The sequence below is a fragment of the Bos mutus genome, chromosome 18, assembly GCF_027580195.1.
Source record: "Bos mutus isolate GX-2022 chromosome 18, NWIPB_WYAK_1.1, whole genome shotgun sequence".
Taxonomy (NCBI): Eukaryota; Metazoa; Chordata; class Mammalia; order Artiodactyla; family Bovidae; genus Bos; species Bos mutus.
Genome location: NC_091634.1, coordinates 13,545,245 through 13,558,295, shown reverse-complemented (window position 1 = coordinate 13,558,295; position 13,051 = coordinate 13,545,245). Strand labels below are relative to the sequence as shown.

Here is a 13,051-nt window from a genome sequence, read left to right as displayed (position 1 = left end):
CACTCCAGTGTCCAGAGGGTCTCCAGATGGGCGCGTCAGGGTGCAGTGCGGGACACTGGGGGACCCCGTCCCACAGTGGCTGATCAGCTGCCGAACACAGAGTGGGTTGGTCTTTGACCCTGGCCTGGGAATCTGAAACCCTGGGCAGGACCCTGCCCTGCCCGCGTTTTCCTGTGTGCCTGCGTGTGGTCTGCGCAAGTGTGTCTCCCTCTTTGGCCCCAGATTCCCTTCGGAAAAAGAAGAGAGGATGGCGCTGTGGGATTGGAAGACAGGGAGCCACCAGGCTGCTATGTAAATGTATCAAGTGTTGGCTTGTGGGGCACCGTGGACCAGAGATGCCTCATGTCAAGGGGGCAGCTGCTGCGCGGCTCTGCCGGCCGGGGCCCTAAGGTGGGCCTGGAGTTGCTTGATCTGATTTTTCAGTGGAAGGCAGGAACAGGGATGTTTATGTTAAATCTCTCAGTTTTAAAATGTTGGCTACTAACTCTGCAGACTGTAGCAGACCTCTGCAGCGGAACTTCCCACCATGTTCACCCCGTGTACTGGCCAGTGCAGCTGCCAGTGGCCATGGGGCCATGACGAACTTGAGATGCGGCGAGGGTAACTGAAGGATGAGATTCTTAATTTTGTTTCTTTTTAATTAATTTTAAATAGCCACCTGCGGCTCCTGGCTCCTGCATTGGACAGCACATTTGGGTATCATTTAAGAGTGTGAATTCCACCCTTTGTTTTTGGAGGCACAGAGTCTCAACCACTGGACAGTCGGGGAAGTCCCTCCAGACTCTTAAATAATACCCAAATCCAAGTTCAGATCCAAGCCCTACCACTCCCTGACTTGTGTGGTCACAAGCAAATGAGCGAGTTAACTTCTGTGCTCCGTGCCTCAATTGCCACATCTGTGAAATACTAGTACCCACCTCACAGGCTAGGCTTGAGGGTGGACTCAGACCCTCCACAGACACTCAAGATGGCAGCTGCGGGGGACTCAGAAGCACCTTTCTGCCTCCCTTTCCTCAGCTCTAACATGGGGGTGATGATAACACCTGTCTTGGAGTGGTCGTGAGGAGTAAGTGGGACAGCTCATGCTTAGGCTGTATGTATGTTCAATGGCGCTCATTGTTGCCAGGCCATATTGGTTCTTCACAGGCTGAACTGTCCTGTCCCATCTTGTCGGGGCTCCCCCACCAACCTGCTGGCTGTCCTAGCCTCCTGCTCCAGCCAGTGTTCAGTGCTAATACTGGTTAAATACTTTTAGAAAGCTCTTCCCTGGTATTTGTTAAAATAATTAAAATGTATTTGAAACTGTGCAGGCCAGATTGAACTTCTGAACTCTGGTAGATTTTTTTTTTTTTTTTTGGTAGATTTTTTTTAAAGCTCACAGATGTCTATAAAGAATTAAAAATTGCAGTTCCCCATCCCCACCTGGAAGTGTTGCCATAAGATATACCATTTGTAATCCAAGAGAGAGTTTCCCAAAATCCAGGACACCCTAGCTTGAGGGCATCTGCAAGACTGAGGGAGGGCCTGTGTTTTTGCACATAGCTTTGAGAGTTGGAAACTCCTAACAATGCAACATATTTGGGGCTCGTGATGCTGGGGAGAGTGGATTGTGGACGGAGGGAGCTGTTGCAAGTGAATGTTCACCTACCATAGGAGGTGACACACGGAACCTTCTGAACTAAGACTCGGATCTGTCCACCCACGGGGCATGAAAGGAGGAAGTACCTCGGTTCATTGGCCTGTAGCCCCTGGGAATTAGGGCTAGCACTCGGCAGTGCTTCAGTCCACTGGGTTCCCACAGGCGTTTTCCCCACCGCTGTGCTGGTTTGGGGATGGTGTAGTCAGGTCACAGCTGCTCAAAGCTGGAGGGGAGGAGAGGGCATTTGACTTGTGCCAGGTGGTCTCTCAGACACTGCTTATGTGACATGGCCTTGGGTGTTTATATTAAATGCTCGGGCTGTATCAGGGCATCCTTCAGTTGGCGGGACTGGGCCAACATTAAGGCATAATTCCCAGGGTGCACACCACTCACAAGTCACGTGACCCTGGGCAAAGTCTCAGCTTGCTCATTCATAAGAGGTTAATAATAGGACTTCTCTCAGCAAATATAAGTACCAACTACCAGGCCTCATTTTAGGCACGAGGGTGCATCAGTGAACAAACTAGAGAAAAAGCTCTGCTCTCAAGGTGATGTTTTCGTGTAGGAGACAGAAAATGGTCTGATTGCTTGGGGTAAAATAAATGCATAAAGAAAAGTATGATAAGGAGATAGAGTGGTTTGGGGACTGAAGTACTGTTTTAGATTGAATGCAACAGTCAGGGAAGGCCTGGAAGGATGTGTTTGAGCAGAGATCAGAATGAAATGAGGCAAACCATGGAGAGATCGGTGCCAGGCGTGGTCATCCCAGGGCCTTTGCACTTGCTATTTCCTTTTCCTGAACTTTTTTTGAGATCCATAGGGCTCACTCCTTTAGGTCTTTGCTCAGATGTCACCTCAGCATGGCCTTCTGTGGGCTCTAAGGTGGGCACATAAGGGAGAGTCCTAAATAGCCAAGAAGATGTTTGGAAAGCCCTTAAAGTACACATGTAGACCTGAGAGAATTCACAGGAAACATGCCTGGCACAAACCCTCAATAAAGGCTGGCGGTTTTTACAATCTTTAAAATTTTTGAGCTGTATCAGACCTGGAATCTGTTACCTTTTCCAGTTACAATTCAGGGTAGGAATTTGCCTTCTCCAACAACTAACGGTTGTCCAAACTCCATGTAAATATCTCCTATGATGGGATGCTCAGTGCTCCACCTATCCCAGAAGAGGGCCTGATTTGCCTCCCAGTAACTGTAACTATCTACAAGGTTCTATGGCTTCGGAGCCACAGAATTTGTTGAGTATGGGGAACGTGTCAGTCAGTCATGTCCAACTCTTTGCAGTCCCATGGACTGCCAGGCTCCTGTGTCCATGGGACTCTCCACGCAAGATCCTGGAGTGAGTAGCCATTCCCTCGAACCCACGTCTTCTGCATTGCAGGCAGATTCTTTACATTCTGAGCCATCAGAGGGATCTCAGAAGTCCAAAGGCACTGGGGAGCCAGGGAAGAGTCTATGTAGGAGAGGGCCCTGGTCAGATGTGTGCTTAGAAAGACCTTACGAGCCACAGTGGTCAGGGCTGGTATAGAGGAGACATTGGGGGAGTGGGGCTGTGGGAACACAGAAGAGGTGCCTGACGCCCTTGGGGATTGTTTGGGAAGGCCTCCTATAGGAGGAGAAGTCTGAATGGTAAGAACAGAATTAAAGAAGGAAGTGGAAAGCATATACAAGTAGAAGGAAAAATCTGTGCAAAGAAAGCTGAGATGTTCTGCACAATTGACCACGGCCCGCCCCTGCCCAAATCCTCCCTTGACTCCCATCCCCAGGATGAGGAACAAACTGTTTAGATTGAGTTCTTTCATTCATTAAAAATGACAGAGCCCTCACTGTATGCCTGGCTCTACTGAGCTGTGCTGGATTGAGCACCTTTTCCAAAAGAAAAATATGTACGTATATAACTGAACTTGTATTTTTCTTTTTAATTATTAGCCTCAAAGTAGGATTTTTTTTTTTTTTTTAAATTCTGGGGCGGGGGGAGGGGGGGTGAAGTTTACTACATCTAAAGGGCTTTGCTCAGCACCTGGCACGGAGTAAAATGATTATGGCCAGAGGGCTGGAACATCTGCTCTAACTGGCTGGCCTTGAGGACTCCTGGAATACTAAGGGGCTTCTGGAGGGCGCGGGGGTGGCCCCCTCTTCCATTCATCCTAGAGTGGAGGGAGCGGGCCCCTGATCCGTGAGGACAGAATTTCCTGCCCATTTGCTGCTCACACCTTCCGGAGGCCAAACGGGCAGCCCAGCTGCGGCCCCAAGGGGGAGGGGCGCGGCCGCCCGGCAGATGGCGGCATTTACATACAGCTGGGAGTCCCCTCTGAGGCGGGGCGTCTGGTGCGTCTGTGATGGGGCGGGGGTTGGGGCGGGGGAGGTTGGGAGGATGGCTTTGTTTTGGGGAGGGGAACATACTTGAGCAAGCAGGCATACACACGCACACACGGGTCCACAAAGAACACTGGATCTTCATCCTAGCCACACAGGGGTACACCCCTGGACCTTCCACACCCAGGCTCCACACACAAATCCTCAGTCATTTACAGCCTCCCGAAGACCTTACCATGTACACAAGCCCAGCCACCTAGAGGCACCTGCACAGACCGCAAAGTCACAGGTTCCTACAGCTACACAGGAGCTCACATTCACGCACTCAACTGCACGGAGAGACACCTACACAGCCACGGCAATCTCAGAAAGTCACACAACCGTGAAATCATGTCCATCGTCATTCTCCCACGCAGGTGTGTGCATGCGACCGCCCCACCCCCACCCCTCCCGCCACCGCACACCGCACACACAATCTGAGAATTATTTACGACTCACAAAGAGGTTTAACCATACAGTTTCAGGCACACATGGAGCTACACAATCTCACCTAGACACACAATCACAGTCACGTGTACCCTCTCCTTCCTGTAGCTCTTACTCTCACCACACACATACTTACTGAGTCTTAAAATCATATCCAACCTGACACACGAGCTTAACCCCATCCCCACCCTGTCCTCAGTCACACAAGGTTGTGCCCACAACGGCATGTAAGATCACACACTCACTACATTGCCTGTGTCCAGGACAGGATCTCACTGTCGCTCCAGCGCGCTGCTCTCCTTCCCCTGCGACCTCCTCCCCTGGGGTCCCCCGAAGCCCGCGGCTGCCCGAGGGGGCGGAGCCGTCCTCTCAGATATAAGGCTCCGGAGCCCGCAGCTGCGGCTCCCAAGGCCCCCCAAAAGGCCATGGTCGCCCCGCAGATGCCCCAGCTCCTCTCCTCGACGGTGATCCTGGCGCTCTTTTTCCTTCCCCAGGTCAGAGCCGAAGTGGAAAGGGGGGATGGGAGGGACGGAGACCCGGGGGTCTTCAGGACAGGGCGCGGGGCGGATGAGACGCGTGGTTCCCCCCGGTCCCCCTCACGCGGTTCCCCTCTCCGCCCCAGGCACAGCCGGCCGGCGTCTTCGAGCTGCAGATCCACTCTTTCGGGCCAGGACCAGGTCCGGGCACGCCGCGGTCCCCCTGCAAGGCCGGGGGCTCCTGCCGTCTCTTCTTCAGGGTCTGCCTGAAGCCAGGGCTCTCCGAGGAGACCGCCGAGGCTCCTTGCACCCTGGGCGCGGCGCTGAGTGCGCGCGGACCGGTCTACACTGCGCAACCTGGAGCGCTAGCGCCGGAACTGCGGCTGCCGGACGGCCTCCTGCGCGTGCCTTTCCGGGACGCGTGGCCGGTGAGACCCAGCCCCGGGGCATTCCCGTGTGGAGGCCTCACCAGAATCTCGGCTGCCATCTGCGCTCCAACTTCCAACACTCTGCCCTCCTGGGACTCCAAATTCCCAGTACCGCTATCTCGAATTCCACATTCTCACACGCAGAAACCCTACCCATGCGTGCATGCTCAGTAGCTAAGTTTTGTCCGACTCTTTGCGACCCAATTTTCTGACTCCAACTTGCCCTCTAGGGATCCCCAATCCACCCTCCCCCCACCCACATCTGGAAACCCGAATTCCCAGAACCCCATGCTCACCTTCTGGAAATTCTCAATTCACAGAACCCTCCTCACTGGGGATCCCTAAACACTGGGATCCTAATTTTATCCCAAAATTTCCTTGCACCTGGGGACCCTTCTACACTCTGTCTTGGGTACCCCCAATATCTTCTCACCTTATCTCACACCTTTCAGTTGGGGCCTTTATCCATGACTTTTTCACCTCCAAAATCCTATTTCCCATCCCACAACCCCCAAAGCATAGGGGCGAACACAGGTTTTTTAAAATTCTAGACACTTGTCCTTTTAGGAAAGTGACTTTCTCTTTTCCAGCCTCAGCTCCCTCATCTGTAAAACAAACAGGGGACCATCATGGTACATCACAGCGGTCCCTTTTGAGGGATTCAACTAGGTATCTTAAGTTCCCACATAGTGAGTGCTCAATTGTTATTGTTCATTCACTCAGTCGTGTCCGCCTCTTTGTGACCCCATGGACTGCAGCACACCAACTTCCCTGTCCTTCACCATCTCCCAGAGTTTGCTCAAATTCATGTCTATTGAGTTGATGCCATCCAATCATCTCATCCTCAGTCATCCCCTTCTCTTGCCTTCAATCTTTCCCAGCATCAGGGTCTTTTCCAATGAGTCAGCTCTTCACATCAGGTGGTCAAAGTACTGGAAATTCAGCATCAGTCCTTCCAATGCTCAATAAAGACAGCCGAAACAGTCATTCCTTCCCTGGGCCAGTCCCTGTGGGAATTGTCCTGTCCGTGTTTAGCATCCAGCACGGTCATCACTCTTTACCCCTAAAGTCTGGCCTTGACCGGTACCTGTCCTGACCACTGTCTTTCTTCTTTTCTCGCACCTTCCTCCACCCAACCAGGGCACCTTCTCTCTCATCATCGAAACCTGGAGAGAGGAGTTAGGTGGACAGATTGGAGGTGAGTGTTTTCAGTTCTGGCTCTTTGCTGCGGAGTGTGGGGGCTCCAGGGAGTTGGGGCATGATGTGAGGTCAAGGAGAGTGACGATGGGCTGTCCATAGGGTGGGGTGTTCACAGAATTGCTGCCCCCATGGTGTCGTCACAGTTCTAGAGTGTGGTGCGGGGCGTTGACAGCCCCAGGACTCTTGGTGTGTCGATGCGGAAATGTCCTGACATCTAAGTGGGTTGGGGGCCAGGAGAAGCTCTCTTACTCTCTTGGAATTGAGTCAGTGGGCCAGGATATAATATTTAACAGTCACCATCTGATTTTGAGAACCCAGGGTCCAATATGAGTTACTTTCTTGTTCTTGTATGCTGAGCTCTGTCACCTTGCCTACATAGAGGGCCCCAGGAGCCCTTTGGGACGCTGCAGTTTCACCAGAGAGGTTTCAGGGAGGGACAATGGAAGATCTTAACCTTAATTGGAGGGGAACTTTGGTGCTATATAAGACCCACAGTGGGGGGGGGGGGTCTGTCACCATTTTCATATAAGAAGATCCTGAGGCACAATTTGGAGGTGTTTTGACCTCACTTCAAAGACCGTCATTGTCCCTTGGCCATAAAGGGGTATCATATGTCCCAGGGTGGTTAAGAGGTCTCTTCACTACTTTAATATACAAAGATCCTAGGGCAAAATACAGGGGCATTTAAGCTTTGGGAGAACCGTTATGATGATAACGGTCATCGGGATCGCGTCATCAAAGATCCCCAGGGCGCACTGGCGGTGTTTGCAGCCTTGCTAAGTAACTGTCATCCTCAGCACTCAAAAGGCGTCTTTTGACCTCCTTGAGATGGGCAGGGAGAGTGCGAGCCTACTCCCTCCGTCGTCTCCAACCCGAGACTGAGCCGGGCCGCATCCCAGCACATCTCCCTTCTCCCCGCAGGTGCCGCCTGGAGCCTGCTGGCGCGCGTGGCCGGCCGGCGTCTTCTGGCAGCTGGGGGCCCGTGGACCCGGGACGTGCAACGCGCAGGCGCCTGGGAGCTGCGCTTCTCCTACCGTGCGCGCTGCGAGCCGCCGGCCGTCGGGGCTGCGTGCGCGCGCCTCTGCCGCTCGCGTGGCGCCCCCTTGCGATGTGACTCGGAACTGCGTCCTTGCGCGCCCGTTGAGGAAGAGTGCGAGGCACCGCGTGAGTCCGGCATTCAACCTCACCCCATCCCGTCACGGCCCCCAGGCCCCTTTCACAACCTGGTTACCCGCTTCAGGGAACTGGGGACCCGAGAACCCCTCCCCAGTTCCACTCAGGGTCTTCAGCCCGCTCCCAGGATCCAGCTACCACCTTCAGGGAAAGCCCTACCTGGACACTCCAGCCCCGTTCCCTCTTCCCAGCACTGTCTCCCCCAGTTGGAATCCCACACCCATTTCCCATCTTGTATCCCCAGTTCCTCCCCTAATCCATACTCACACCCCTTTCCCGGTGCTCGGACCCCAAAGCTTTTCTAATTCTGGGGCTTTCCTACTCCTATTCAGGAACTTGGGAATCTCCTCTCATTCCCCACCGCCCTGCCCCACCAATCCCCGCTCCCTGCGATTGCACTCCAGACCCCACTGTGTTCTGAAGCTTGGGATCCCCACCTACCTGGATACCCCAGTGTCTGAGCCCCTAGAGCTCCCAGGCTTACCATATCCTCCCAGACCCGCCCTAATCCAAGGCCCTCCCATTTCCCCTGAGAGGCCGGGGTCCCTCCTCAATCCTCAGTCTTCTTTCTTCCTTCTCCTCTCTCCAGGCTCAGACCTGGGAGCCCCCACTCCATTCTCCTTCCAAAAGCACAGACTCTGGAACTCATTGGTCTGGGTTTTAAATCCTCTCTCTACTGCTTCCTTGCTGGGTGAATCACCCCGCCTCTAGGGGCCCCAGTTTCCCTGTCTGTAAACTGGGGGTCTCAATACCAGGTAGCCCAGTGGGTTGTCAGTCACAAAGATCAGAGGAGGGATGCAGGGAAAGTGCTCAGAATCGTCTCTGATTTCCTATCCTCCTGACTCTGCCCTTCAATATTCCTCTTCCCCTCTGCCTCTCCTTCCCCCCACAGCGGTGTGTCGAGCAGGCTGCAGCCCAGAGCACGGCTTCTGTGAGCAGCCTGATGAGTGTCGATGCCTGGAGGGCTGGACTGGGCCCCTCTGCACAATCCCTGTCTCCAGCAGCAGCTGCCTCAGCTCCAGGGGCCCATCGTCTGCCACCACTGGATGCCTCGTACCTGGGCCTGGGCCCTGTGATGGGAACCCGTGTGCCAATGGGGGCAGCTGTAGTGTCAGTATCAACCCTCCTGCCTCATCCTGGACCATACTTTACTCGGGAGTCCCCTGTCTGGGGCTCCATGACACAGCAGCCTCAGGGAGGCTAGCTATCAGGGAGGGCTTCCTGGAGGTCTCCAGCCTGCATCTGGGGCCCTGAAGTAGGATGAGGTGATGGGGGTTGGAGAGAGCAGACCCAGTGGGTGGCAGCTAAAGTTGTGGCTGTGGGAATGCTGAGGGATCCTGTGGGGCAGGGAACAACTCAGGGCTCAGGTAAGTGTGGTGGGACCAGGTGGGTTGAGGATTCGGGATGGGTGACCATCAGAGACTTCCTGGAGATGGGCCGGGGCTGGGCTTCTGAAGTCCAGTTTGGTGGATGGGGGGTGATTGGAGAAGCTAGACCAGATGAGTGGCCTAGGCAAAGCAAACGTGGTGGTGGGGGTGAGCCTGGGATGAAGCAGAGCTCAGTGAGGGGGACAGTGACAAACACTCAGTATTCAAGTTAGAGGGAGGGTGTGAGAAAGGGAGACCCAGGGAAGGCTTCATGGAGGAGGCGGGCTTAGAGCTAGGATCTGGGATTAGGCCTGGGCCATGCAGGCAGCACCAGGGAGGGCAGACAGGGCGGGCAGCATTTGATCGGCAAAGGTATAGAGGCTCTCTCTGGGCCTCCAGAGCCTCCCCTCTGTGGGGCTGGGTGGGCAGACCCAGAAACACAGAACAGAGGGGTTGTCTTGGCCCAGGGACTTCCCCAGGAGGCCTCTGTGACCTGGGAGGTGGGACTGGACAGGGAGCAGCCCCCCAGTGACCCAGAGTGAGGAGCAGGATAGAGTTTCACTCCAAGGGAATGCTGATCCCAAGTCTTCTTGCCTGTGCCCAGGAAACCCTGGGGTCCTTCGAATGCACCTGTCCCCGAGGGTTCTACGGGTTGCGGTGTGAGGTGAGCGGGGTGACATGTGCGGATGGACCTTGTTTCAATGGTGGCTTGTGTGTGGGGGGCGCAGACCCCGACTCTGCCTACATCTGCCACTGCCCGCCCGGTTTCCAAGGCTCCAACTGTGAGAAGCGGGTGGACCGGTGCAGCCTGCAGCCATGCCGGAATGGTGAGGTGGAGAGAACAGAGTGATGAGGGATGAAGGTGGGGGACCCTGCATGGTCAGTGGGCAAGAAAAGGGCTTGGCTTACACAGTCCTGGGCGGGGGAGGGGGATCCTAACTTTGCCCTGAGGCCTGAGGAAGTGATCCCCCCCTCCCACCTTCCCAGCCTCAGTTTGTTCTGTGAACTGGGTGAGATGATAGTCCTATCTCAGAAATCTTTGTTGACCATCCACTGTGTGGCAGGCCCAGTTCTGGGAATGCAGTAGGAAATGAGATGAAAACCCCTACCCTCATAGAGGAACTTCCCAGGTGGCACTAGTGGTAAAGAACCCACCTGTCAATGCAGGTAGACATAAGAGACGCAGGTTTGATCCCTGGGTCGGGAAGAGAGCATGTTATCAGTCCAGAGGGGAAGACAGAGTCGTCCTCAGAGCCAACAGTGGCTAAGGGAGTGCAGGGCTGGGATGGAGGAAGAATCAGGAATGGCTTCCTGGAGGAGGGGGCGCCTGAGTACATCTGAGAAGAGAGCAGGGGAAAAGAATGGGAGAAAAGGAGGAACAGAAAGGGGGGGAGGAGGAAGCATGGGCAAAGGCAAGGTGGTTCAGACCCGTCGTTCTGGAACTGTTAACTGTTTCAGTACAGTTAAAGCCGAGACAAAAAGAGACAAGAAACAGAACCAAAGAGGTATGAGGCTTAGTCAATCCAAGACCACTCGGGGGGAAAGGAGGCAGGCTGGCTTTCCAGGCAAACTCCCAGAGCCCTTGAATTAAACGAGATAGAGGAGGCCCAGAGAAGAGGTGAGGGCGGGGATTTCCGAGCTGAGAAAAAGAAGCGCGGGCGGGTTGGGGGAGCCGCTACCCTGACGCTCCCTTCCCCACAGGCGGACTCTGCTTGGATCTGGGTCACGCCCTCCGCTGCCGCTGCCGCGCCGGCTTCGCGGGGCCGCGCTGCGAGCACGACCTGGAAGACTGCACGGGCCACACCTGCGCCAACGGCGGCACTTGCCTGGAGGGAGGCGGCGCGCGCCGCTGCTCCTGCGCGCTGGGCTTCGGCGGCCGCGACTGTAGGGAGCGCGCCGACCCGTGTGCCGCGCGCCCCTGCGCCCACGGCGGCCGCTGCTACGCGCACTTCTCCGGCCTCGTCTGCGCCTGCGCGCCGGGCTACATGGGCGCGCGGTGCGAGTTCCCGGTTCACCCCGACGGCGCGGGCGCATTGCCCGCGGCCCAGCCCGGCCTGAGACAGGGGGACCCACAGCGCTTCCTTTTGCCGCCGGCTTTGGGACTGCTGGTGGCCGCGGGCTTGGCCGGCGCTGCGCTCTTGCTGGTCCACGTGCGACGCCGTGGCCCTAGCCGGGATACTGGGCCTCGCTTGTTGGCGGGGACCCCGGAGCCATCGGTCCACGCTCTCCCTGATGCACTCAACAACATGAGGACGCAGGAAGGTCCCGGGGACGGCCCGAGGTGAGGGGCTCGATCGCAGACGTAAGCCTTGTGCTCCTTGGCTGCTTTCATCAATCTCTGTGGTGCAATTGGCCTGAGTCCTTGATGGACCTTCCTGATTGGTCCGTTTCTCTCCAGCCTTTTTCTGGTTGGGTCGTTTCACAAGTCCCTTAGTTGGCTTTGGGTTCCTCTCTGTGGCGGGTGGGAAAACAGGATGTGAGAATTTAAAGGGTCTAGATCTTACTTTTCTCCCCCGTAGCCCGTCCTCTGACTGGAATCACCGTGAAGATGGAGACGCTCGTTCGATTTACGTCATATCTGCTCCTTCCGTCTATGCTCGGGAGGTAGTTAACCCACCTCTCCCCACTCTGCGCACTTTAGGCACAATGGACAGAGGCAGCCCCTGCTTTAGCTGTAGATCCCCTTTCTCTATAAAATGGGTGTGGGGTGGGGGTGGGTAGAGTCTCTGGAAGATTCTAAAGGCCACTTCTCAGTTTTGACTTGATTTAGTTCTGTTTGCATCCCTTTTACTGTCCTTTTGAGCTCCTTGGCATCTTCTGTTTAGATGACGTTTGGGCCTCAAGAGGTGGGGAGCTTCGAGCTAGAGCTTCGCCACTGATTTCCACTCACTGGAGAGAGGGAGGAGAGGCAGAAGGGCAGTCTCCCTCCCCCTTATTTTGGCCCTACCCATTGGCTTGGGGGATCTTAGTTCCCGTTCAGGGATGGAACCCAGGTCTCCGGCATTGAAAGCCTGGATTCTTAACCACTGGACCGCCAGGGAAGTCCCAGAGGCAACACTTTCTAATGCTTCCTACTTATTCTGTTTCTAGGCTTGACCTGGCCCTTCTCCATCAGCACATGGAGACAGAAGCTGAATGTTTTTGTTTTCTCTGCTTCAGACACTTTGGAGTTCAAGCTGGAAGGGGTGACGGGGAGAATTTTGCCATTGGACGTTTTACATAGTGGTTATTTATATCCTGTGTCTCTTTCTCTCCCCGTCCCTCCAGAGACATCTATAAAAGCTCTTAGTCTGATCAGCTTTGACTCATCAAGTTGAGTGCTTTGTGTGTGGTGTTGGGGCTGAGGGAAGAGATTTTTGTCTCCTGAGAAGAATAATAGGACTCTGTTGCAGAGGGTCGGAAATAACTCAAAGTTGTTTAAATAAACAAGAGAACTTATTAGTTCATAAAATTGAAAATCCCGTGGCAGGTGTCGCTTCAGCAGGACTGAGTTCAGAGGCTCAATGTTTTTCTCCAGTTGTCTCTGGGAGGACTTCGTATGTCGGATGGATGGGCCTTCACTGCCCCTGGCTTGTCACGTGGCCTTACTTGAACTAGTGGCCAGACAAGTATGACTTATTTTGATTGGCCAGGCTTGGCCATTTGTCTGGTGTGTGGCGAGGATTAAGGTTAGCCTGTTCAAATCACATGGAATATGTGGGCAAAAGAGTGTCCCTTTCTCTACCAAAAGTCAGGGTTTGTTATTAATACTAGATGTAAGTACTGTACGTGGCAGGCAAACAAACAGAACCAGTTGGTGAGAACAGAAAGAACCTATTCTACAGAGGAATGGGAGGCTCAGAGAGTAGGGTACTTGTTGCAGCTCCTTCCTAATGAGATGGAGCAAATCTAAGATCTAGTAGAGAGGGGGATATCTTCCTAAATTTGAGGACTGTCCTAAAACAGTGCATCATACATCT

General features: G+C 54.5%; 1 protein-coding gene across 1 annotated transcript; it reads left to right on the top strand.

The window, feature by feature from the left end:
* The first annotated feature begins 4,873 nt into the window (after positions 1 to 4,873).
* On the top strand, positions 4,874 to 12,355 carry DLL3 (delta like canonical Notch ligand 3). Its single transcript, XM_070386830.1, has 9 exons — positions 4,874 to 4,942; positions 5,071 to 5,352; positions 6,493 to 6,550; positions 7,474 to 7,716; positions 8,618 to 8,835; positions 9,697 to 9,919; positions 10,794 to 11,373; positions 11,612 to 11,696; positions 12,183 to 12,355. Exons 1-9 carry the CDS (start codon positions 4,874 to 4,876, stop codon positions 12,186 to 12,188), a joined length of 1,764 nt encoding a protein of 587 aa, XP_070242931.1. The 3' UTR covers positions 12,189 to 12,355.
* Positions 12,356 to 13,051: the final 696 nt, after the last annotated feature.

Excerpts from the sequence above, each read along its gene's own strand:
- DLL3 (XM_070386830.1), top strand. The coding sequence starts at position 4,874 with ATGGTCGCCCCGCAGATGCCCCAGCTCCTCTCCTCGACGGTGATCCTG. Across the intron at positions 6,551-7,473 it reads GTTAGGTGGACAGATTGGAG|GTGCCGCCTGGAGCCTGCTG; the intron begins GTGAGTGTTTTC and ends TTCTCCCCGCAG. Across the intron at positions 8,836-9,696 it reads CCAATGGGGGCAGCTGTAGT|GAAACCCTGGGGTCCTTCGA; the intron begins GTCAGTATCAAC and ends GCCTGTGCCCAG.